At 46.4% G+C, this 27,056-nt stretch overlaps 1 protein-coding gene across 22 annotated transcripts in view; it reads right to left on the minus strand.

The window, feature by feature from the left end:
• sox5 (SRY-box transcription factor 5) overlaps positions 1-27,056 on the minus strand; it is a 225,593-nt gene that overhangs the window by 76,960 nt on the left and 121,577 nt on the right. For 6 of the 22 annotated variants that reach the window (XM_056424361.1, XM_056424343.1, XM_056424342.1 and 3 more), the window contains exon 1: positions 6,559-6,724. The exons of 9 other annotated variants lie outside the window; for them this stretch is intronic. In XM_056424361.1, coding sequence (XP_056280336.1) covers positions 6,559-6,635 — 77 coding nt within the window. In that variant the 5' untranslated portion in view covers positions 6,636-6,724. Of the gene's footprint in view, positions 1-4,862; positions 4,894-6,558; positions 6,726-14,482; positions 14,682-27,056 lie in introns of those variants that run through there. 7 more of the 22 variants (XM_056424358.1, XM_056424362.1, XM_056424360.1 and 4 more) reach the window with 4 other exon arrangements.

A 27,056-nucleotide genomic window follows, 5' to 3' on the forward strand; every position in this document is an offset into this window, starting at 1 on the left:
ATGCGAGCTGTCTTTGAAATGGTTCTCTGAGGGAGTAGAAGGGCACATCACGCCTTCCAGGTAAGGCACCCGGGCGCTTTGCCTCCGAGGAGCCGGCCGCCACGTCTCCCTCCGTACGGCACCTCGGGCGGGAAGTTAAACTAATGTTTCCCCCCGCGTCGCGCTAACACTCGCTTTATTGCGATCGCTTTCTCTCTCTCTCTCTCTCTCTCTCTCTCTCTCTCTCCCTCTTGCTACATTTCCTTGTATCAGCTTTCAAAACTCCGTCTCTTTCCGTCTCCATCCCTCCGTCACACTCTCTTGAACTTATTTTAACATCGCGCTCCGTCCTCCTGCTCTTTCACTCTCTCCCTCTCTCCGGTGTTGTCTTACTCACTGTTCCCTCTTTACACAATCAGCTGTTTGTAAGAATGTCGCTCCATCACTCCCCTCCCTCCCTCCCTCCCTCCCCCTCTTCCCCCCCTGTGCAGACTCTTAAGGATATTGCCTAATATCTATTTATAGGCTGTCCTTTTGAACAGTGGGAAGAGCGGGGCGGCAACGCAGAGGAAAGGCTGAGATGGAGGGGGACAGGCGGAGAGAGGGAAGCCCTGGAAGAGGTGCACAATAATGGTACCTTTTCCCTCAGTGTGTCCCCCCGCCCAAAAATAAAGAAAGTGCAAGCCTCTGTTTTTATAAGATGTCTGGACCTGAAGTGTGACCGCACCGCCGTAAAGCGAACACGTTCCGCCTGCTGAACGCTGGCTTTTCCCTGATGACTTTCCCCACTGTAAACGGTGTGCGCTCAGAGAATGTGAACACAGCTCCTGCCTGTAGAATAACCACACAGTCATGTACACACAGACCCACCCTGACACACACACACACACAAAAAGGCGCAGACACACACTCAGCATCACGCACACAAGGCATCCTCTGTGAGGTGCCCTAACAGCCCAAACCCTGTTTCCTGTCCATTTTCACCACAAAAGGCAATAACACACAACCTAATGTCACCGCTGTTAATCACACACACACACACACAGACACACACTGGAAAGACATTCATGTGTTGTGTGTGTGTGTGTAAAGAAAGCAAATGGGGAGTGGACGCAAAAGATGTGGGCTAACTCCCTCTCTCCCTCTTTCTCTCCCTCTTTCTCTCTCCCTCTCTCTCTCTCCATCCAGAGCTTTAGTCACCAGCAAGGCATCGCTGCGCATACTTTCCTTGTCATGTTTTCGGCTATTTTTCCCTTCTTTTAAAAGATGTTATGTCTTTACACTGAGTCACCAGACGACGTGATCGCCGCTGACATTTTTGAACGACAGAAAGGATAAGTGATGGAGGGAGGGAGGGAGGGAGGGAGGGAGGAAGAGGGAAGAAAGTTTGCTTTGCTCGTCCGTCCATCTATAAACTTTCGGGGGCTTTGTCGTCATCGGTTTTACTGAAAACGGCTCGTGGGAAAATCCGGAGTGTCGCCGTAGAAGAAGGGAGGAGAGAGGCAGAAGGGCAGTGGGAGAGAGAGGAGGGGGAGGTGGGAGAGGGGGAGGTTGAAGCGAGACAGATGGAGAGAGGAGAAGTGCATCCGGTGGACGGCGGCCCCGCTCCCCCGGTGTTTTGCGAGGGGGAGACGCTGCATAATGTTTATTGAGCGAGGGACAGTGTTTTTCCATTGTTGCGCCAGGACGCTATTTGTTAAGCAATCCATAACGGAGTCACAACATTTGTCTCACTGTCAGTGACTTGGCCTGCCCCTGTAAACCACACACACACACACACACACACACACACACACACACACACACACACACACACACACACACACACACACACACACACACACACACACACACACACACACACACACACACACACACACACACACACACACACACACACACACTCCCAGCTGGCCTCCGTTTTTCGCCCTGCACTTTGAAACTCTCCCACCTCGGCTCAAATGGTCTCCTCCTTTTTCCTCTGCCACCCCCGGGCCTTGCCTTGTCTCTCTCTCTCTCTCTCTCTCTCTCTCTCTCTCTCTCTCTCTCTCTCTCTCTCTCTCTCTCTCTCTCTCTCTCTACCTGGAAAGACAGAGGTTTCATTGTGGCACACTGGAATGGAGCTCCAAGCCTCTAACACAGTCTCCTTTTGTAGATTGGGGCGGATGGTAAATGGTGTGAGTCTGTGTGTGTGTGTGTGTGTGTGTGTGTGTTTATGAGAGAAAAGACAGAGTGAGATTAGTGTAAAACAAAGATACCTAAATTGATGGATGGTTGTGAAGTGTGAATCCTGGATATATACACACACACACACACACACACACACACGCCGCTGGAGTTTTCCTACTCTGTTGACGATGCAATCCCTCCACCTGACCTTTGACCCCTACCCTGTGACCTCATGTCATACGACCAGACTCGAGCGAGCCTGGAGGGACACCTCTGTCTGCGTTTTTTCCACCGCCGCAGACACACTCTCCCTTTCCCAGTCCGTCCCGTCTAAGACTCCATCGCCCTCACCCCTTCATCCCGTACACACCCGCTCCTCCTCCCCCATCCATAAACAACAACAACAAATTCAGCCAAATCCCCCCCCCCCTCCCTTTCTTCCATTGGCTATCAGAGAGGTTCAGCTGATCGCACCGCGGTGGGAGAGAGTCGCAGGGGCGAAGGGGGAGGGTGGGAGTGTGCTGAGAGAGGGGAGGAAGTGGAGGGGGGGGGGGGAGGCTTTAGCATTCTCCTCTGGTATTTTTCTGTCTGTCGTTCTTTCTTTCCCTTTCTTTCTCTATGCCCCCCCCTCGCTCCGTGGATGGAGACACGGTTATCAAGGCTCTCTGGGGACAGACAATATGGCCCAGACAATGGCCCCCAGTCCGAGGTGGTGGTGGTGGAGGGAGAGAGAGGGAGGGAGAGAGAGAGGGAGGGAGAGAAAGGGAGGCCGGGACAGGGCCACAGGGGAAGAGAGGGGCAGAATGGAGCATTAGTTTGCAAAGCACGGACACTCCACTCAATTACTCTACTAGCTTCCTCCCTCTCTCTCTCTCTCTCTCTCTCTCTCTCACACACACACACACACACACACACACATACAAAGACGCACACGTACACACACACTCCCTGTCCTCAAACACACACACCACTTTAATCTGGCCCTTTTAAATGAGGTACAGAGACACTCACACTGCTCACTTCAATTGGAAACAAGATTTTATCATCAGGAGCAACACGTTTCGTTCTCTTAGGAAAAATAAAACTGCCATGACTCCCAAAATAAAAACTCAATGATTATTCAAATAAATACAAATAAAAGAGATTAAGCACATTGTAAAAAGTCAAACTCCGGCTTTGAAATGTCTTCAGCACATATAATATATATAATCAACGTTTTAAAATGAAAGGTGTTCCTCATGCAGAATGAGTTATTATTATAATAATTTATAATAATCACGTGTGCGTTAAAGTGTAAGTGTCATATTACTGTTTTCGGTGATTCATGTAGAGCACATTTTAAATACTTTAATATTGATGAGTGCTTTGATCTAAATTGATACTTCATAATTGGAAACTTGAAAAATTGCTTTGCATTTAAAATCTTTAAAGTAACAATTGCAGTATTATCTTTGTAAAAGTAAACAAATGCAATATTTAGTCGAGCAGTGGGTGGAAAAACGACAAAACTAAATACATTTAAAATCAAACTAAAGTGCCGTACTTGACTTAATGTACTTATTTACTTCCCACCGCTGTGGAAATATAAATCTGATTCACGAATAGTAATAAAATAAAAAGCGTTCTGACTCAGAGGAATCAGATGAAATCCTTCAGCCTGCTGACACCGTGCTCAGTGCTGAGTGCGAGTAACGTCAGATTGGATGTGAGCGGGTCCTGCTTAAAACCGCTCAAAGTGTTGACACAACCAGTGGCACGCACGCAAACACACACACACAAAACGCACACACACACACAAAGACACCCCAATAAACCAGGGGGACAAATGGAGGGGTGTGAAAATCCACCACTGCCTTAACACCACAACGACAGAGACCTCTTCCTCTCCTCCCCTCCTCAACACCCCCACCGCCCACCCCCTCTTAATCTCTGGCACTTCCCTGTAACCCTGCTCCTTCTCCTGCTCCTTCTCATCGGGGAGGAATGTGTCACTTTGACCGCATCGCCCCCTTCGTCTCTCTCCATCCTCCATCTCCCTCTGAAGTCTCTCGACTGAGCTTTAGTTGCTTTGGCTTCCTTTTCTGTGTGTGTGTATGTGTTTTTTTCTGTTTCTGTTTGAGCGAACAGATGAGGCCGTGTTAGCAAAGGCAAATCTGCTTCCAGTATTTTTCAGGTCCGGCTGTAAAATTGAGAAACTGCGTCCGTCCGCTCGCTCGTAGAAAGCATAAGAACGGTTGGAACCATAAAAAGACATAATTGTAATATAAAATATAAACGTTGAAATGTTATAACTAATGTTGACGCTGTGGCAAAGCAGGAGGTGAGTTTCAAACAGCTAGAAATATTTTTAAAAACACAAGACTTTTTGTTGGCTTGAAAAAAAAAGAGAATTTTAAATACATATGTGTGAGTTACTTCAAAGGGTAACTCACATGCAGGAAACATGAACGGGTCACTTGTGACGTCTCACCTCTGTTTAGACACAACCTCTCTGAAGAACTCACACAAACTCATCTTCCTCGGCTATTTCCAATTTAAAACCCCGCGGAATTTTTGGGGGACAATAATGCAAATAAGGGAAAGATGAAAAGAAGAAGGAGGAGGAGAGAAAGAAAAAGTGGAAACAAGTGGAAGTAGAAGGAGAGGATGAAGTGAGAGAGGGCGGCAGGATGAGAAAGAAAAGCACGGGGTGAAGGAGGCGAGCGGAGACTTACAGAAACGCAGGAACCGAAAGCATCGCGACCACCGAGGCTGGAGAGCACACACACTGGCGACTCACACACACTCCGCAGAGAGACTAGTGCTCGACACACACACACACACACACGCGCACGCGCACGGAAAAGGAAGATACCCCTCTCTTGTTCACACACATACACACACACACACGGCCAGAGCCAGTGATGGAGTGCATTACTGGAAAGCAGGAGTTTTAAGCACTCTCCTCCTAAATCATTGTAATCCCTGCATTTATCTCCATACATTCTGCTTTTGGGTGTAATCCTTTAAATTTATTAATTCCTACAAGCTGTTGTTATCTTTTTTTTCTTCTCCTTAACCACTTTGCCGGATTGAACGGTTTATTAAAAACATGTTTGTCGTTTTTATTCTACGTCTAAATGTGTTCTTAATTCAAAAGGCGGCCCCTGAACACCCCACCAGCAACCCCAGTTTATCTCGGGAACAAAAGATTAGTTTCATCTGGGGCCAGAGCGCTACTTTAACGCAATAAAAAGTCAAGCAGGAGACGGCAGAGAGAGGCGCGCACGGGAAGTGTCTGTGTGTTCGTTATTAAAACGTCGGGTATTATAACATAATCTGTCTCTCGCAGCATTAGCATCAAACGGCCATTATTCCACCGGCAAAAGCCACTTGTGTTGACAGTGTCGGCGAGAGGGCAAAGGGTTAGCACCCCGACACGCAGCAGGCCCGCACCGACATCAGAGGGCCACGCTGAGATTAACATGAGCATGAGGCAAGAAGAAGACAAAAACACCACCACCACAACAACAACAACACACACACACCACCATGGAGATTGACAATAGGATTACTGTGGGTTTGCATGTATTGAATTTGGATTAAGTGGAAAAAATAAATTGCAAAATAAGTCAATTTCAAAAGACGCCGCTGAGCAGGAGGGTGTAAGCATCTCCAATTGGGATTGGAGAAGTCTTTCATTTGGGGTTTTGTTTTCCGAGGGTCTAGAAATAAAGACATTTCTTTACATAATTGTGACTTGTTGAATGCTGCTCGCACACGGAGACGTTTAAAGAGCTGATAGGGGAAAGCAGAAGTAAACACAAGTTGTGGTGAGAAGTGGAGATGAGAGGGGGATCTTACATCCTGACTTTGAAACAAACTCTTTGAAAAGTGCCTCTCTTTTCTCTCTTCACACACACGCTCACACACACACTCTCACACACACACCGTTTGTCTATGGAGGTATTGAATTGAATGAACACAACTCTCGTCAGGGAGGTGGGACAGAGGAGGTAAAGTGGGACGATTGTGTTACTTCTGGGGGAAGAAAAAAACAACATATGAAACACACGCACACACACACAAACACACACACACACGTTTATGTAATGCGTATGGTATCTTTTCCAAAAGAATAGGAGTCAATCATCAACTATCCTTCTGTCTCTGCCTCTGTCACACACGCACACACTCCCCAGCCTCAAACTCAGCCGACTCGCTGAGACATTTCACATGTTTCACACACACACACACACACACAAAAACACACTCACACAGAGGAGAGACTGAGTCTTCTCTCCACACACATGCCTCTCTACTCTCTGTCCTCTCTCTCTGTCATTCCCTACGTGAACATGTGTATGTTTTTTGTGCTGCGTGTGTGTGTGTGTGTGCGTGCGTGTGTGTGTGTGAGAAAGCGTCACGTACCTGTTACACTCCTGAGGTAGCTCAGGCTCAGTGAGCATGCTGGAGTGAGGGTCCGTCACTCTTGTCAACAACAACATAAAACAGTCCCACAATGCTCAGATGAACAAGGTAAGTCTCCAAAAACAAGACGGGATAAAAGTGATCCTTCAACCTCTCTCACACACACTGCCTATTCTCTCTCTCTCTCTCTCGCTCTCTCTCTCTGTGTGTTCCTCTCTGTCTCTCTACTCACACACTTTCAACCTTACACCCTCCCTCACTCTCTCTCTCTCTCTCTCTCACTCACTGCCTCTGTCCCTCCTCTTCTCCCTCCCTCGCTGTAAGCTGTGAGATCTAGGCTCAGCTCTTAAAGGGCCAGCAGCAGAGCCTGTTCATCTGTCGCTCACTCAGTGTGTGTTTGTGTGTGTGTGTAAGCAAAGGGGAGGGGCTATTTGACCATAGGGCTCATCACTCCGAGTGCACAGCAGTGCTACCCCTTCCTCAAGTCCATCTCTTCCCCACACACACACACACACACACACACACACACACACACCCGTGGTTTTCACACACACTCAACAGTCAGAGATCATGCAGACACAATTCAGGGTGATAAGACCACAGCAAGCCGGTACATATCCTTCATTAAGCAACAGGCAGGGTATGAATCAATAGGAGGTGAACCACAGTGAACTATGTGGAACACGTGCACACGCACAGCAGCTTTTAAGACTGTTGTTGTCATTTTAATCGCTCTTATTGGGCCACAAACGTCTTGGTGGATCTATTAGAAGAAGAATGTGTACTTTTGTTGCATTGGTCATTATTGTAGTTTCTTGCTACAGCAAGATGATTCTCTCATTGGATGTTCACACTAACGAGGTTTAATACCTCCTCACGTTATCGCCTCTTATTTTGTCCTTCTTAAAGTCACCTTTTCGAGACGTAATCATGAAAACGGCTGTGTGTATTTCTCTGAACCGGCATGAACCCTGCATTAAAATACGGATGGATGATGTAACCTTAAAGATTTACTTATGTCAGAGTGTAAATGTGGCAATGTGGTATTTGTTGTGTTTTTTCTAATAATTTTGTTGTTCTTTACCTTTTTATTTCTCCTTTCCCTTTGTATTGTATCCTTAAAGTCCTGTCTTGTTTATTTGTAAAATCCAAATAAATAAATATATATATAAAATTAAAAAAATACGGATGGATATTTATCTCAAATGATCGGGGCGACGGCCATCACACATAAAAAAATAATAAAAAAAGCAGTTATTGTATGACTGAAGCACTATGGACGCAGTGTTGCAGCCCGACGTACAGTAGGGCCGCACGTTACCACATATTTGAAATGCTTTGCGCTCACTCGCGCTGAATTGGTTAACTCGTCCTGAGGGGTTAAACACATTTCTATGTGTGCGTCGACGTGTTATTACCGCGATTGTCGTTATGATCGGGAAAATAACGTTGAAAGAAATATAGAAAAACCTACTGGCTATTAAAAAGGCCTCATTGTTAGCCAATAGAAATTCATTTTCTACCCACTCGTGTCTTTAAATGCACTTATTCTAATACGCGTGGCTAAGAGTTTGAATAGAATGTTCATATGAATTTTGTTTCTATGCCTTTCAGTATTAATGCAGAACAATGACAAGGACGAGGCATTCAGGTGCGATGCACATCATCCGGGCAACGAGGATCTTCTTTTGTCCTTCTTCTCCATGGCCACCGTAAAAAAATAAATAAAGATGGACAAGATGCAATTTGAATGTTTTAACATAAAATTCTCTTTCTGTCCCTTTGTTACAGTGAGAGGCAGACATTTGATTCTGCGACGTTGGAAACGTTTTTTTACGAAAGGACAGCTGAACACTTCCAACAGAACATATGCCCAATCTCACATGCATGGGCAAGCACACACACACAAACACACACACACACACACACACACACACACACACACACACACACACACACACACACATCCCCGTATGGGCATTGGACTGAGGACTGAGTAAATTCACATTGGAAGTGAGGACCAGCCTTTCTGCTATATTTAAAAATAAATGAATGTTGCATCTCACATGCATGGGCAAACACACACACACACACAGTGGCTGATACGCTCACCAATCACACGCTCACATTGTGTCCTCAGGTGTACGTACAGTACAGGCTCTGTGTGTGTGTGTGTGTGTGTGTGCGTGTTTGTGTGTTTTAGAGAGAGTGCATGCGTGTCGTCCATTGTGCTGTCAGTCACTATTAGGGGTGTGTGGTCTACGTGTCACACGTACGGCCACTCCAGCTATTGTTCCGAGAGCGCAGAGAGAAGCAGAGCTGACAGACTGCCACTTCTGTGATACTTTAAGACACACACTCAGACTCAGACACGCACACACGAAAACACATACACACATTTAGGGGAAGGAGGAGAGAAATCGAGCCGCTGTCGCTGCACCTACTGTCGACAAGCACACACACCTACTGTATGGTGTCACACGCCCACACACACAGACACAAACAGCATGAATATATACACAAGTACAGTGTTTAGAAGTATTTACTAAATTAGAAACTTTTCGTGGACAAAACCATCCCACCATATATTTAGTGATTGTTCCGGAGCTTTCCGGTGAATCACACTATCCTCGTTCACAGATGGGTAATTGTCATTTTGTCCTTTAGCGCTTTCAGGACTTTTAGTTTAGCGTAGAGGTCCTCGAACACATCATCCCATGGAAATGAACTCTCCCCCGGGCCATCAATCAGACGTTATCAGCGCCAGTTGTTGTTTCTGAGGACATTATATCTGTCATCTGGCATTTGTTGTCTTCACCGTTCACAGACCTGCCAATCCTCACAGAGTATAGATGGTTGAGAGGATGGAGACGTACGTTTATATTGTTGGACCATTGAGCGTGCTGTGTGTGTTTGATACCTGAGAAAGCAACAGGTAGTGGAACAGTATCAACATCTGATTGTTAAGGTGGGAAAACATCTCTCTTTCTCTCTCTCACTCAATCTAAACTATCTCTGTCTAAATCTAAAACTCTCTCTCTCTAACTCCAAAATGCTCTCTGTAACTATCTCTCTTTCTCTGAAACTCTCTCTACCTCTCTTTCTAACTCTCTGTCACTCTAAAACTCTCTCTCACTCTAAAACTATCTCTCACTCTAAAATGCTCTTTACCTCTTTCTTTGAAACTCTCTCTCAAGCTCTCTTTCTAACTCTTTCTCTCACTCTAAAATGCTCTGTCTAACTCTCTCTTTAACTCTAAAACCTTTGATCTCTCACTCTAAAACTCTCACTCTCTCTAACTCTCCAATACTCTCAATCTAAAACTGTCTAACTCTCTCTCTCACTCTAAAACTCTCCATCTAACTCTCTCTCTCTAACTCTAAAACTCTCACTCACTCTAACTCTCTTTCTAACTCTCTCTAACACTAAAACTCTCTCTGTTTCTAACCTCCTCTAACTCTAAAACGTTCTACCTCTCATTCTTAACTCTCTCTATCCCTCTAACTCTCTCAGAAATACATCCACACTTCTTGGTGTCAACCGTTCATCAGACAGAGTTTATAGGACTATGTACACACACACACACACATCCACTGCTCACTAGAAGACAGCAATATGAATATGTCAACAGCAATCAGTGGCATTATAGTTTTCTACTTTCCTAATTGAATTCATAGTCAAATGGAGAGAATACTCTGGGAGGACTAAATCGAATCGCATTCCCCAACTAAATTGGTACCCGATTGGACCCGGCATCTCTCCTTGACCCTGTAAACAGCTGCAAAACAAATGATGACCTCATTTGTGCATAATAGAAACTAAATTTCGCCATTATGCGGCGGACTTTGCATCAATCGGCGCTGACCTAAGCACAACCCTTGAAACGCCAGCTGAGAGAATGAGACTGAGCCTTTCCCCCCGTCATGTGTTCAATGGATGTTTACCATGATTACCATCGCACAACGGGTTCGGCTCTCCCGTCAGACATTACTTTGCCGCAAAAGTGCAAATCCATCAATCAGGGATTGTAAAACCTAGTCCTAAAACAGAACTGAACAGAACTGCCGCAAACTAAGGCGGTTCATTCCGACCTGACTATAATCATACCTGCAAACTCATGAGGGGTGAAAAAGGTGACAACGGGGGGGGGGGGGTGCAGGTGACTTTTTTTGTTTTGTTGTCACCACACCACATCCACGTTGTTTGAAGCCTCAAAGCTTTTAGAACCACAACTACAGTCATTTTATTGTTCTGACCACAAATCTAAATAATGATAATAAACAGTTTAAGAACAAAAGGTTCTCCGCTCTGACTCAGCCCTATAATGATAGTAATAACAAATATACATTGTCATTATATATAATATGGTTAAAGTCATTCATGAACCAACTCCTTTTTTGTTGCCTGAACAGTCCTCATGGACTTCTCCCTGAATCTGTTCTGTCTCTACCTGTTTGTCACGATACTCATATTATAACTTCTATACATATTACATACCTGCCATAAATATCATGATACCCGATACCAGAATTCAATACACCATACAAACAATATGGTACCATAATTACGAGACTGGTATATTTATCTATAATAGTAATAAATAAAACATCTGTATGGTTCACTTTTTACCAACTTTTTCAACTTAACAAATGACAGTAATATTAGTCTTAATACAGCAGGATATGAATGAAACTACATGGTTCCATCATAGCATTGATTATACACTATGAGGCCGTTAGTCTCTGACCAGATGATCCACAGTTCATCAGGATGAGCAGCTGGAGAGTTACAGAACTTTACAGACTGAAACATTTCACTTCTGGCATCTTTTTATTTTTTAAGCCGAAGTCTCTAAAGCTGCGCCACTTCTCTCGCTGTGAGCTGCGCAGCGCAGTGTGCGCAGACAGCTCGACACGGAGCAGCGCGTGCGCTCTGATCGCTCTCTTAATGAAGTATCGATACTAAAAATATGCTAAATCACATCGTGTTTACCGTACGGTACTTTGTTAGCATCGCTACACCGTGCAGCGTGACAGGAGTAGATGTAGCGGGCTAACATTCAAGCTAACCTGAACCCCCAAACGCTGTGGACATCTGAACGCTGATTGGCCGAGACACGACACGTCCCATCAAAGATGTTTTATTGCGAAGAGCACCACTTCACACTTTTCTCCACGTCTCACTGCAATCTCAACGGCAGCGGGCCAGGTGACCCCCCCCCCCAAAAAAACTCTTCGGATCTCCACGATTCACGTGGATGACCTATTTTGAGTTCAAAAAGGTGAATTTCACCGAAAGGTGACAAGTTTGCATGTATGTATATAGATAAATATGGATAATATAGCAGACACGGCCACTGCCAGCCATCATCGGCAGTATAAAAACATGTCGCTGAGTAATATGAATGAACAAGGCCACCGGAGTGCATTGTGCTCGGAGAGGAGAGTGAAAAGAAACTGTTTCACCTGGGCTGGAAACAAAAGGGGCCTGTGGAGTGAGACGTAGGGTCTTCAACACAAGCTGTGTTTTTAGTAGGACGAGAGGGAGGTGACACAAAGCTGCTAGTATAAGGACAGGATATGCAACACACACACGCGCACACACACACACACACACACACACTCTACGATAAAACGTGCTATGACAGAGAGAGACGGGAGCAAAAAAAATACCCAGAAGGAACGGTAAAAAACACACACACACACAAGTTCGATGAAACACACGGTCATTCAGGAACACAGGAAAAAAAACCTGCGGAGAAGAAAGCATGTGTGTACACGCAGGCACACACACACACACACACACACACACACACACAGTCCATTACAATGAAACCGTTGATGGGAGGCCCCTGTGTCGGGACCCTAACAGCTGTAGTGCATTAGGGGCCGACCATGTGCAGGGGTTAGAGAGAGACCGGCAGTAAACAATCCCAAAGGCTGAAGACACACACACACACACTTATAGTCTCACATGTCATCATAAGCCACACATGTTCACAAAGTATCACGCAACACATTATGCAAATTAGGGGACACACACATCGGACACAATGTGCCAAATCAGTAGTTATGGACCCAAGAGAGCGAGTTCACATCGACAGAACGACAGTTCACATTTAAATCAGGGCGGTCGAGACTGCTGCGACGCCGTGAATCTAAATTCTGCGACGGAGCGGCCGGAATTTCGACGCAATTTCAAATCGTATAGTCATTCACTGCGAGGTTGAAAATGTTCGACAATGATCGGCGATGACTGGTGGATGTTGACTTATTATTCAGAACCTGAGGAATCAGCCCGATACTGTTTGTCGCTGCGGCGCACGATTGCCGACCAATGGTGATGTTCAACCCCAGTAGAGAGAGTCCTTTATGTCCTAAACTGCAGTTTCGAGTCGTTTGGGCGACAAAAAAAAGAAGAAAAGTGATTCCACGGCGTTCAACAGACACAGCTGCATATCAAGGTGCGGATGGGTGTGTGTGTGAGAGTTTTTGGTCACGGATCAAGTTTTTCTTTTATCCCAGACACAACAATGTTTCCCCTACTTTAGCCGTGTGGTCATTGCCTTATGCACACACTGACCTCATTCATGATGTCAAAATGCTCCGTTACTCTGAGCATCCCTAGAACTCTAAGGCTGAGGTCTATTCTTGACCTTGGAAACGGCCAACAAGTCCCCGTGGTCACCTGCTGAAATAACTGATTGTGGGGATGTTCTCGGGAGACTCAAAACTGACGACTCGACACTTTAAAACTTAGCACAATCCATTGTTTTGCGCAGAATCCTTCAGAATCCACGCTGCTCCCCTTCGGCATGATCTGCCAGTGGGATGAACAGTGGACTGAGTAGAACCTGACAGTTATAACTCTGGCACCCGGCGCCGCTGAGTTGTGCCAGCATTAATACATTAGTGACACCGAGACACAACAGTGGAAAGAAAGCCAGATGGAAAACGTGACCGGTGTCTGAAGCTACGCCTTCTTTCAGTCGGCAAATGCCCCAAAAAAAACAAAATGCCTTATGAGGGATAAAATGGGTTTCTAAAAAAAAAAAAAGTTGGAATATCTTACTGTTACCTTTTTCTTTTGACACAGTATCAGATAACATTTTCCAGGTAACACCCGACGAGAGTATTTTCAAAAGCACAATATGATCAACAATTTAGAATTGAGCATAGTCTCTCGCTCGCAGCTCATCTCAGCCTCAGGGTGAGCTCATATATCAATACCCCGGGCATCTTTTCTTCTCTCTCTCTCTCCCTCTCTCATCTTTCCTGGGAGAGGGGGAGAGAGGTAAGGCCGGCGTGGACAGGCACGAGCCCCTGTGAAGTGGCTTCATCGTCGGGGGACGCGTGCAGGCGGAGGACCTCGTCTGAAGGCTGAGTGGCAGGCGGCAGAAGCCATTAAGATACAGCCGCTATCTCTAGCTGCCAGGGCCCTGTCGGTGCAGGCGGGGGGCTCAGCCGCTCTCATCCCCACCCACACACACACACACACACACCCCTTCTAACCTGTGGTACTTGAACCGACTCGCGCTGACATGGATGGAGACATGTGTGCGTTCATTTACACTGAGCGGCAGATCTTTTCCCACCGTCTCCCCTCCCCCCACCCCACAGCTGTCAGTCTATCTGGAGTCTGTTCCACCTCCTGGGCATGAGAAAGGTGCACATCCAAATGGGCGGACAGAATGCACCCTGATTCACTCTTTTGGGATGTCCAGGTATGAGTGTGACTGAGCCGCTATCCCTCACTGAACTATGGGTTGTTTTCGGAGAGTGCAATTTATTGTCCCCGTCTCACCCGACTGACATCGGTAAAATCCGCCGGCGCATTCGTCCTACCCGGAGAGTTTTTCTCGGCCGCTGCTCAAGGTTACTGGATCTGAACTGCAGTGTGTGTGTGTGTGTGTGTGTGTCGGTACCTTTCCCCCTCCGCGAGCTGCCCTGTAAACAAAGCAGTCGTCTTCCAACCGACGACGTCTGCGGGGGGAAAATTAATGAACGATATGCACTCTTTGTGTAACTCTTAACTCATTACTAATTAGCCAGATATATTTTTTTTCTTCCTCTCTCCCTCCTCTCCTTTCCTTGGAAACATCAAGTGAGTTAATTACAGCTGAGGGAACGCGGATTGTTTCTGGTGTCACTTATTTATTCGTAATCTTCGGTGTTGTTGTGAGCGAGCGAGCAGGCTGCAGCGGACAAAGCCACAAGTGAATGAAAGGGAGTCTGTGTCACGGCAGGGTTAATGAATCACTAGCCTGGGAAGATAAATACAAAGTGGATGATTTACCTCCCAACCCCCCAAAAAAACGTCCGGACATCTTGGAAACGCACACAGACACAAAATAAATTGTGCATTCATGAGCCCACAAACTCACACACACTCATTCACACACTAATGGCACGCTAAATGCCGCGACTGACTAAAAAGAAGGATGGGAACATTTCTGGAGGAAAAGATCCTTTTGGTTCCAACCAGTGAGGACGAATGGCAGAAGGGGACGGACATGGACTTGGTCGATGGACCCCACATTGATCCATGGGAGCAATGTCTGGCTCGGGAAGGACAACAACAACAACAATAGGACTCGAGTGAAAATGATAAGAATGATAATTCCGATTGATAAGAAGCTTTTGGTGTTCACCCCACTGATCAGATGGATTTATAGGGACGGAGCCCTACAATGTCTGAGACGCACATCGTGGTGATGGAAGGGTGAAGTTGTAAAGCAATGGCAGCAGAAATGAAGGACCACAGAACATGGTTTACATGTATAAAGAATCTGAGAGTTAAGATGATCATTAGATGAGCAGAAAGCCTGAGAACAAGTCCCAGTGAAATGATGGAATAAAGTGGAGCTCCAAAGTGATGGACAACTAGAAGGAGAGTATGTCTGTATGAACTTCCTGTTTGTATTTGGCTTCACTACGATACGTTACTGCGTTGTACTTATTAAACATGCCCCTCTAAACATCCGGAAAACGGTAATAGAGCAACTTCCTGATTGACTTGACTCACTTGTATGGTTTTCCTGTAGAATGAGGGATTATTGCTGACATTTTATTTTTCAAATAAAATATCGAAGCTTTAGATAAGCCAGCTAAAGTGTTATCACACAAGGCTGCAATGGTAAAACTACTGAAATATGATCACAAATTGCAGCCTGGTCTCACCACAGAACATCAAGTAGCTCGGGACGCAGCGATCAGCGTCTCCATCCCGACACCTTGCATCCTTCACACGTCGGGACCGCTGCCTCATGGTCAGATACAAAGCAACGGACAAAGTTTTAAATTGGCTCAGGGTGGAGAACGGGTCACACGCATGTACGTATGCCTCCACCGACCGGTCAAGTTGCAGTTTACATCCAATGTCGGTCGAAAAATGTCTTCATCACTATCCTATGAGAGATTTGAGGAGAATTGTCATAATTAACCCTTCTCGAAGCCCCACCCCCCTGCTGCTACTCCGCCAGGCTGTGGACATGCAGTTGCTTCCTCAGCATATAAGTGCTCATGCAATTGTTAAAATAATTTCTTGAGCAAAAAAACCCCCAAAAGGTGGTGTGAGATCACAGTCACCTTGACCTTTGACCTCCAAACTCTAATCAGGTCATCCTTGGGTTCAGGTGGATGTCAGTGCTCATAAGCGCAAAAGTCAAACCTTTACTGAACAATTACATTAATCTGGATATTCATGGTAAATTATGTTGTGCACGTACTGAGTGGGCGGGCGGGGGGGGGGGGGGGAGATGGAGGCGACTTGAAAAGGTGTTTGATTTCCCTGCTCACAAGGACAGTAGATGAATAATCCCCCTGTCCCCCCTCCCCCTACATAAGTAACTAAAAGTTTCCTCCCGCTCTCATTATATCACAGAGATGGAGAACAGCAAAACATCTTTAAATATGAAAACACAGCGGATTATCACTCCGAGCCTCCCTGAGCTTTGTTCTTATCCCCAGGAGCTGATGTTCTCTCTACCTCTTCATCTCCCCCTCCAGTCTCCCTCCACCTCAAAGCTGTCAGGATGCTGCCTCCTTCGGTCTGAGGCTGAATGAGGGGTTTGGCACCGCTCCCCTCTTGCTGTATTTTTATTATATATAAATATATAAATATATATCTTCTTTTTATTAAAGAGCACACATGTTTATGCACCAAATCTCTGCACTTTGTGTTCCTCCACGTCAAGGAGCCAGCTCAACCCGGGATTGATGCGCCCAGGCAGCCCCCTGTGGACTTGCTCTGAGGGAGGAGGGGGATGACAGAGAGAACAGAAGAAAAGAGAGAGGGAGAGGGAGAAAGAGAGGAAATGATTTTCTGATTTTCTACACAGGCTTTGTGGTCCTGGAAGGCTGTTTATATGTGTGTGTGTGTGTGTGTGTGTGTGTGTGTGTGTGTGTGTGTGTGTGCGTGTGTGCGTGTGTGTGTGTGTTTTAAGTCCATTGGTGAGAACAAGAGGAGAGGAGATTGTGCTATCCACTGCCTGAGGGCTATGCTGAGCCTATATATTTAAGCCCCCTCTGTTCCTTGCTTAACAATAACGCCTACTAGTTTTAATTTAATTCTGTCATTTCTTTTTTGAATTTTTTATATACAAAATAATCCACTTCCATTTTCTATGTCACAGCTGGAGAAATAAATCTAATCTTATCGCCGCGCAGACTGGGTGTGAGGTTTGACACTTAAGAGTTTTTTTGTCCTATTTAGTTTTTTTTTCATCTCCTTCTCATCTTCTGGTCCATGTGTGATAAAGAACAATAGCCACAGACGTGTGTGTGTGTGTGTGTGTGTGTGTGTGTGTAGTTTACAGAAGGCCAGGTAGTGCACGGGGACATGCGTGGAGGCGTTCGTAGTATTTCTGTACGTGTGCAGCCGTGCGCGTTCGATGGTGGGAGGAGCGCGACTTGAGACATGAAGAAGGCTGCCAAAGGAACACGGTTACTTAAGAAGAGGGAAAAATAGTTACGGATTTGGAGGAACACAAAAAAACAGAAGGAATAAAAGAAATTGACAAAAAACAGTGCTTCTTGAGATTGAAGGCGACCAGCCAGTTGGCCCGTGGCCACTCCAGATGTGGCCCGCTTCCTCCTCTTACATCTTTCAGGCCAGCAGCCACCGTTTAGCAGCATAAAGCCCGCACCCACACGCCGTCATTACCAAACCACAGCTCACCACCTCTTTATGGAAGCTATTTATATCACATTTATACTTTGGTTTCATGAAACCAACATCCACAGTCTGAACCAAGAGCATGAACCATCGCCACAGGCAAGAAGGAGCTGCTTTAAATAATGTCCCTGCATGTATGAGACCTATTCTGTACGTTTTTACTTTTTAATATATTTAATAATAAGTTAAAATTAATCACTTGAGTCTTTTTACACCTGTGTATGAGATTGGGTCACTTTTACACCTTGAGGGGACACGTCACACGCTTCATGTTCATCAGGGTTTGGACTGTTTCCACTGCTGTGTGTGTGTGTGTGTGTATGTGTGTGTTTTAAACTGACACTTTACCAAAGAACCTGGAGCTGTGACCATGAGGTCTTGTGGACCGGACAGGGAAGTCATTGACGTTCATCTTTCATCTCCATCATCTCCAGGACACGTGGGGATCATATGCTGGTGACAGCGGGTCACGTTGCACTGCATTGTGGATATTCGTATATCCTAAAGTGTTTGTCGTCACAGGGAAGATAACCGAGGAGTAACTGATGATGAGTACTGTTCGGCAAATCTGCAACTCAATATTACCGAATGAATAATGACAAAACAGGCCGAAACAGACACTAAAAACACGGTTTTCACAGAGATCTTTTTTTTTTTTCATCTACTTTGTAACTGTCAAAATACGTTGAGACACAATCGCAATTTTCAGAACAATGAAACTAAACTCATACATGTTAGACAACTTATGAAGTCGCTATCTTAACAGTTCAAAGTCAAAAGATATAGGCAAGTCCACTTTTCAAAATTGAAGCTATAAACCTAGGGCGGACACCTCGGGGTATTTTAGTGGGTTGGGCCTCACAACGGGTCAGGTGGGTGTGGATATTATAAATAAAATGTGTGGTCTCATAAGCGTGTGACTGCTGGTTATTGTAAAAAGCCAAATGAGGAAGGAGAGAGAGAAAGAGAGAGAGAGAGAGAGAGACCATGCTGTACCAATAAAAGAGTTGGACCAACAGAGAGTTGGTGTAGCATCCGGGCTCCCAGTGGAAAGGTTCGCTGGCGCCCTGCAGGCTATTCCCAGGAATCATATTAGCGTGCGTGGGCACAAAGGTGCACGCTGGTCATCTCGGTCAGACTAAAGTCTAAAGTTATTTTGAAAAATAATTTGGTTAAAGATAATTTAATAGGCTGCAAATTCAATCAATGTGAGCTACGTAGAAGACCAACATCTCCCAAATCACATCTCTACTGTCGCGGAATAAGTTGGTCTTTTTGTTGTTGTTCCTACCACAAACTAAACTCACAAGAGTTGCTTGCTTGGCAACGCAGCAAAAGCGTGGTCACAATCCGGTTGTTTAATCTACGGCGTAAAACCGAGCTGAATCACACAGGATCGCTGTGAAAGATTCTCACTTTTATTTCTTTTATACACAACCGTTCAAAAGTTTGGGGTCATCCAGACAATTTCGTGTCTTCCATGAAAACTCACTTTTATTTATCAAATGAATTGAAAATTGAATAGAAAATATAGTCAAGACATTGACAAGGTTAGAAATAATGATTAATATTTGAAGTATTAATTTTGTTCTTCAAACTTCAAGCTCAAAGGAAGGCCAGTTGTATAGCTTATATCACCAGCATAACTGTTTTCAGCTGTGCTAACATAATTGCACAAGGGTTTTCTAATCAGACATTAGTCTTCTAAGGCGATTAGCAAACACAATGTACCATTAGAACACTGGAGTGATAGTTGATGGAAATGGGCCTCTATACACCTATGGAGATATTTCATTAGAAACCAGACGTTTCCACCTAGAATAGTCATTTACCACATTAACAATGTATAGTGTGTATTTTTGATTAATGTTATCTTTATTGAAAAAACAGTGCTTTTCTTTGAAAAATAAAGACATTTCTAAGTGACTCCAAACTTTTGAACGGTAGTGTATATGCGTGTGTTTGTGCAACCATGAATCCCTCAACAATACAACCCGTGCTTACGTTAACTAAACCCCCAATCCAAATACGGCCTCGCTCTGTATTCCGTGTACCCCGGTACCTGCACCGGGAACACGACCCCGGCGCCGCCTCCTTGACCCCCGCCTCTCTCCGCTGGCTTCTCGTAAGGCTGCAGCTCGTGGATTTGTTGACACTTGTTCAGCTGCTGCATTATTGCTCTCCCACTGGACTGCAGCTTCGAGCCGAAATGATAAATATATACATGCATGTGTGTGTATGTATATATGTATCTATATATATATGTATATGTGCCCCATGCATCATCCTTTGCGTCGCTTTAAAGGAGAATAGTCTCACAAAGCTGTACATCACCTTATCGAGCTATTATTCATTCTTACTTCAATGTACAGAACGGCGTGCCGCTTGGTTTGATGTCTGTTGTGGCGACCCCCCCCCCCCCATCTCCCCCCCCCCCTGGTTTGATGTCTGTTGTGGCGACCCCCCCCCCCCATCTCCCCCCCCCCTCTCCAAAGTCCCCATTTTCTCACTGTGGGAACACACTGGCACACAGATGGTTAAGCCCACCCTTGTGATGAGTGGGAAGGGTGGGAGGTGGGTGTGGGGGTTGCTGCAGATGGCACAGAGGGCATCGCCAATCAGCCTACATGAACGCACAGACACACACACACACACACACACACACATACGTACACACACGGCTACGCCGAGAAATAAAGAGCAAAGAGAGGACGAGGTGAACACGTCGGGGGGGATGGCGGGGTGGATGGCTGGAAGGTGTAGGTGGGCGAGTTCCCGTGGCCCCGGGGGCCACGCTGTGTGCGCCGTGCGGCTGGCGTTGATGTAGCACAAAGCCCTGGCATCCTGCTGGCACCTCTGCCCACGCCGCGCCACACTGAAGAGGCACGGCGAGGCCTGCCAGAGGGGCCCTGGCAACACCGTGTTCATCTACACATGTATATATTAATGCTGCGGGTCTCTCTTATGCTGGATGTTGACGAGCATTGGCGATCATCACCCCCCCACCCCCCCCAAAAAGCAGGGGGGAAATCAGGCTGCGTTTGAAGGTGTGCGTCTTAAGTCTTAAGTATGCACACACTGTGACCCCGACACTACACACACACACACACACACACACCAGCACAACCAGTACCCCCCTCTCATTAGGAGGACCCTACCCTACGTCTCTAATGGCTCAGCCTTTGATATGCAATGACGACTAATTCCCTCCCGTGTTCCGCTCTCTGCAGACAGCGTCATTAGGCCGCGGACAGGGAGACACACACACACACACACACACAGTTGTTCTCCGAGCAGGAATCTAATCATTTAACCCATCCAGAGGTTGCGATTCTCATCCGTCTTCTTCACCTTGCGCTACGAATCGTCTACCGGGGGGACTCGCTCGACTCACTTTAGATGTAAATAGAACGATATTTACATAAAAACATTTGAATGTATCATTAAAAGAAGAAGAAGATCGCTCTTCTTGATGTGGAACGCTCTTTAAGGCAATAAGGTTAAGCCTAATTTGCCCATCGCACTGTTGGTCTCGTATGCATAAGTTATTCTGACATCAGTCTGCCACTGTAATGAGGCAGAGCCAGAAAACATCGGAAGGCACCTACTTTCCAGAAGTGAGGACAAACAGTGTGTGTGTGTGTGTGTGTGTGTGATCGCAAACAGCCGTCATGGAGAAAGTCATCCGGACCTTCCAAAGCGTGAGCGTGAAGCTGTTGTCGTGCGTCTCTGCACAGCGACCACAAACACACGATGTCGAGCGCCGCGGCAAAGATGGACACGATCTAAAAGGGACGACGATGAGCCTCCTCCATTGTATGTTTCTGCCTCGTACGTGGTGTCATCGTCTGGGTTCCAGCGCGAGAAAAGGCCCCGTGCTTTCTGGTGTGAAGGTGAATTATTAATGCGGATCCGCAAAGCACTTCAATGGAGATGGAAACGTGTTGCGCAACTCTCCCCCCCCCCCCCGTGGCAGGAGGGCAAAGTGGATTCACACCAACGTCACACACGCCCCGAGTAACTTCTCATTGACGTGAATGACTTATCTATACTATAAGACATGCTGCTGTTCTTCAGCGTGTCTCTTGGAGTGTTTCTTTGATTTCAATGGTTAGCCGTTCATCATGAACTCAACCTGCAAGTTAATTGGCGATAACATCTAGTGTTGTGTGTTCTTAATTGATGTGCACTTCACTCTGTGTGTGTGTGTGTGTGTGTGTGTGTGTGTGTTCTTTCCACTAAGCGATTCCATCCTGTTATCAAACTCCACGCATCACATGTGTAAAACCTTCGGTTGTGTATCTCTTGAGTCACTTATGTCACTAATGTGATCCTCCAGATATAAGACTCCTTCCTTGGACTCTTCCCTCAGCCTCCTTTCCTTATCAGTTGCCCTTCTTTACCTCTATTACTCTCCTCACCTCTGTCATTACGTATCGATTCATTTCCTTTTCTCTCTCCTCCCATCTCTCGCCATAGTCCCTCCATCTTCTTTTTTCTTTTCTTCTATCCATCCCCCACTGCCTTCCCTCTCTCCCTTAACCCCCGGTCCCCCACTGCACCTGAAAGGGATACTATACCCTCGTCTGCTTCCCTTATCCCACCCTCCTCTCAACTCGTCTCTCCCCTCCTCCCTCCTCTTCCCCACAGCCCTGTTATCACTCTACTGCTGCGTCTGAAGCTATTAACCTGGTGAACAGCGTCGCCCCCGCTGACCCCAGGCCAGCTCATACAGCTCACACACACTCAGCCCCCGCTGGCTGTGTTGGCACACGTCCCTGCTCACTTCTACCCTCCCTACCTCTCGTCTCCTGAATCCTTCCTCATCGGCCTCTGCCTGAGGAGAAGTGTGTGTGAAAGAGATCTCATGTATTTTTTACATTGTTGTTGTGGAGGAAGTAGTCGACGTTTTGTCAGCCCAGAAAGGCCCCGACGCTGTGAATCGAATGTCAAGACGTTTGGGATCCAGGGGTGAGAGGTCACCAAATAGTCAGGGAATCAAAGTTGAAGAAAACAAAAGAGACAAACTCCCGAATGGTGGACCGATGGCGTATCTGTTGAAGAGTGACACTGAGTCAGAGAAGGGGCAGTTATTAGCGGAGGACGAGGAAAAGGCTTTGTTTCACACTGGCAACGGGCCTGGAAATGTGGCCATTAAAGTCTGACACTAGCGACGGTTGCCACAGTTACCACTAATCACCAGTGCGTCGGTAGGTGAGGGTGAGAAGCCACAGCTCCCTTCAACTGCGGAGGCCTGTTATGTGATGGACCAGGCAGGATTCTCCATGATAGAAGTTGCTGGTGGGATTTAACAGGCAGTCATGTGATGACATCTGATTGGCCGCCCTCAGTGCCACTCCAGATCTTCCTCCAAAGCGACTGATTGCTCAGCTTGTATCCCCACGCTGACATCACCTCAAGACAGAGTGTGTCTCGTGCTCCGGGTCAGGCATCCCAACACTACCTGGAAGCACCAACATGAACATACATCTGTCCATCAGATGCCTTTTAAAGCTTCAGCCGGCAAGATATTTACATCAAAATGAGTATTAATCCAGCAGAACATTATTCATCCCCCGAAAGGAGACTCTAGAGATTCACCCTACTTAAGAGCAAAGAGTCACTCGTCCCGCCTCAATGGTCAAGTGAATAGTCTGGTCAGAGGTCGGCTGTAGAGGATACACTTTACCAGACTATAGAGGAGATGAAGTAGAAGAAACAAACAAGTCACCGACGTGTCAAAAGTGTAAACGAGTAAAAAAGACAAAGAGAATGTATTCAAAATGGCCACCGACGAGAGGAATGACATCCTGTGATGCTGTGAAAAAGTAAGAAAAGAATGTGACTGAAATGTAAAATGTATTTCTTTTATTTAGGTAGTAAAAACACAAAATTTAAAAAGGGCATTGAAAAAAAACTGCAATGCCAAGTTTTTAAAATCCTGACTATCAAGCTCAATGTAACATAGGGTGTAGAAAATGTGTCTGAAGTTATAATATGCCTTCACCATCACGGCAGAATGAATGACAACAGGGTAAAACAGGCATTTAAATACATTTTTGATCTGACTACAATATCCAGTACAGACAGGCAGGATCTCAGTGAGCACCGATACAATGTCAGTGTAATACCATCCTCTATAAACACAGGCGATTGGCACTGAAGCAGTGTGTGTGTGTGTGTGTGTGTGTGTGTGTGTGTGTGTGTGTACATGCATGTACATGTGTGTATCCTCAACGGTGGGCCGCAGTTAAGTGAGTGAATGCATTTAAAGGGTTGTCGGGGAGCCCAGCTCGCTCGCCACCCGCGATAATGAGGATGTTTTCTGTCTTCAGTTCAATCAGCGCTCTTCCCGGCTCTCTGAGACGGGAACGCCGAGCAGATGCACGGCGTTCCCGGAGCAGATGTGTGCTATTGGAGTGACATCTGAAAGTAAAAACTCTAGAGCCTGTTTGTGTTTTTCACGACATTGTGTGCTGCTGTTCAGATGCTCGCGATTTTCCTGGCGCCGAGCGACGGCGACAACGGCGACTCGGGGGAAACAAGAAAAGGCGGAAAAAAAGGAGGGGAGAGAGAGAAAAGGGAGGAAATCTTTTGGCAAGGGCCTCATCTTTGAAGCGATTTGGAGAGAGATGACATGCAAAATTAGAGAGTAGCGTTTCGCCCTCTCCACTTTGACTACACAGCGAACGCAACAGGGAGAAACTCCCCCCCCCCCCCCCTACCCCCCCACACACAAAGATGAATGGCGTGCGGGGCACGCCGCGCTCCCTAAACAACACGGATTACCTCGTCTGCGTGCTTTCAGAATCTGTTCGGATTTCGAGCCGTTTGATTAAAGTTTTGTTAGTTTCCTTTTCACGTTTTTTTTTTTTAAACCAGGTACATAGAACTTTGAAACTATTTCGTTCCAACTTTTCAAAAGCCCAATTGGTGGGTGGGGGAAAAAAAAGTCATTTTTTACTTTAATCATCCCTCAGCCAATCACAAACAAGCACTTGGCCAAAAGACACTTGACAGACTAAATATATACAAAGCATTTGTTGTGTACAAAAGGGAAGATATCTGAAAGAATAACATTCCTCTCGATGTATACGATCTCACAGGAAGACGTGACGTTTGTCTGGCTCCTAATCACAGGACGTGTGGCTGCTATGAAGAGATGTTCAAATCCTCTGCATATTCATCTTCATATGGCACGATGTGGCACCATATCAGAGCCATACGGCTTTCTTATTCTTCCTGAGAAACAACTGGTATTTACCATTTATTATGGTATGCATTTAACAGGGGTTAAAATCCCAGAGACAACTTCAGCCGCGATGACTTCCAAACAAGATGCTCAAGTAGGCTGTTTCATACGATACCACGCAACACTTTCCTCTGTTTGGTCTTATGGACTATTAACGAAAAAAGAAGAAGAAGAAAGAAAAAAAAAGGCAGATTGCATGAAAACAGAATCTGTAAATAATGAGAAACAACGTTTAAAAAGTGAGAGCACATGGAAGTATTAAATAAGCATCTGGAGGAGCGGGCATAGTATAAAAAGTGAGACTCTCATCGTAGAATCCTAATCTTCCACCACCACGTACCGATGCAGCGAAGAGAGAACACTGAGGGGTTTGCAGAACGTACCAAAAACTCAAAATCATGTCGTCCGTGAACTTGAGAAAAGATTCAAAACATCCCCCAGAAAGAGAAAGTCACTCTGAAGAGATGAGGATCAGACATGAGGAGACAGAGTCTCTGCATTGAGCTCATTTGGATTGTGTGGAGGTGAATGTTTAACAGATCTGTGCTGGCGGGTTCCGCACACATACACACACAAACACACACATTTATTTGAGACCGATGCATTGTGCGAGCATATATGGTGTGAGGCTGATCTAGAGGGAGTTTCATTGTTGTGCCCACGGGAGCAGATGTCGCTGGCACTTACTCAATACTTTCTCTCATTCTCTCTCTCTGTTTGCTCTCTCTTTCTCGCTTTCCTGTTTTTTTCCTATCCTTCTCTCCTTTTTTTTTTTTTTTTTACACCAGATGGATAGATGCTCTGCTCCAAAACCTCTCACTCGGGATCACAATGCTCCGAGTCATGTGATCCAGCCCGCTATCTCCTCCCTCTCTCTCTCTCCCCGTCTCCTTCTCTCCGTCTCTCTCTCGCGATCCACAAGCGCTCGCTCTCCCTCTTCCTCAGTGTCCCTTTCCCCCCTGACAAAGCCAGACAAAGGCCTTTCATTTCTCCGAGCCTGCTTGTGCTCCGTGTGTGTTTGTACTGTACCAAACCAGGCTCCCTCTCTCATTGTGCTCCTTCCTTCTCTTTCCAAAGAAGGTGTCTAGGGGCCCCGGGGCCCCCGCTCTGAGACGAGGGGGCCTGCCTCAGCCCGGTGAGGGAGGTGGGAGGGGGTCGGTGTGGCGAGGGAGGGAACGGAGGGGCGGGGGGAGTGGTTGTGGAGGGGGGGGGGGGGTTGAGAAGAAAGAGCAAAAGCGACAGAGTATATTATTTCATTAAGTGCTCTGGAGCTCGGCAGAGATTGGGGGAGTGAAAAAACAACCTTTGCGGTTCTGTGTGTGTGACAAGGGCACGACCTCCTGCAACCTGGGAACTCTATCCACACACCGCGCCGCTTTCATCTGATACCGGGGGAGGGGGGGGGGGGGTGAGAGCCCTGAGTCACCGGCGCTGGCTGGTTGGCGGAGGGCGCTAAGCTTTTTAGTCAGGGCCCGCTGAACGCAGGGAAACGGTGCCGAGAGTGACGGAGGGGAGGGTGGGCGGGAGGGAGGGAAGGTAAAGTGACTGGAGTGGCGGGGGGAGCAGGGTAGGTGAGGAGAAAAGAGGGGGGGGGGTGTTCACCCGAGCCCCGGTAAGACAGAATTAGGCATTGTCGCCGAGCAGAGCGAGCCCATTCTGTTGATCTGAGCCGAATCCCGGAGAAAACAAAACTGCATTGTTCCCCGCAGATGGATGCCAGTGTCTCCTGGGTAACAGCATTAATCTCCCCTTTTCTCCCGCTTCCTCTCTTGTCGGGGGCCGTAATCGGTGGGCTCCTTTCAGCAGCCGAGCCAGCCTCAAAGCCCGGGCTTTCTAACTAGCCTCCTAATTAGCTGCAATTACAATGAAGACAACATGATGAGATAATAGAAATTTGCAAAATAATGACATACCACGGGAAAATATTCCTCCTCCCCAAGCACCATTTTCTCCCCCCTCCGGGAGAGGCACAATGGAGAGCCGGGGCCCTTTTCTGAAAATGGGGAGCTCAGAAGAAATGGTGGCGCATTATGTAGCATTGAACCCTATTGTCTGCCTTCTGGTTGCTTCA

The sequence above is a fragment of the Pseudoliparis swirei genome, chromosome 10, assembly GCF_029220125.1.
Source record: "Pseudoliparis swirei isolate HS2019 ecotype Mariana Trench chromosome 10, NWPU_hadal_v1, whole genome shotgun sequence".
Classification (NCBI taxonomy): Eukaryota; Metazoa; Chordata; class Actinopteri; order Perciformes; family Liparidae; genus Pseudoliparis; species Pseudoliparis swirei.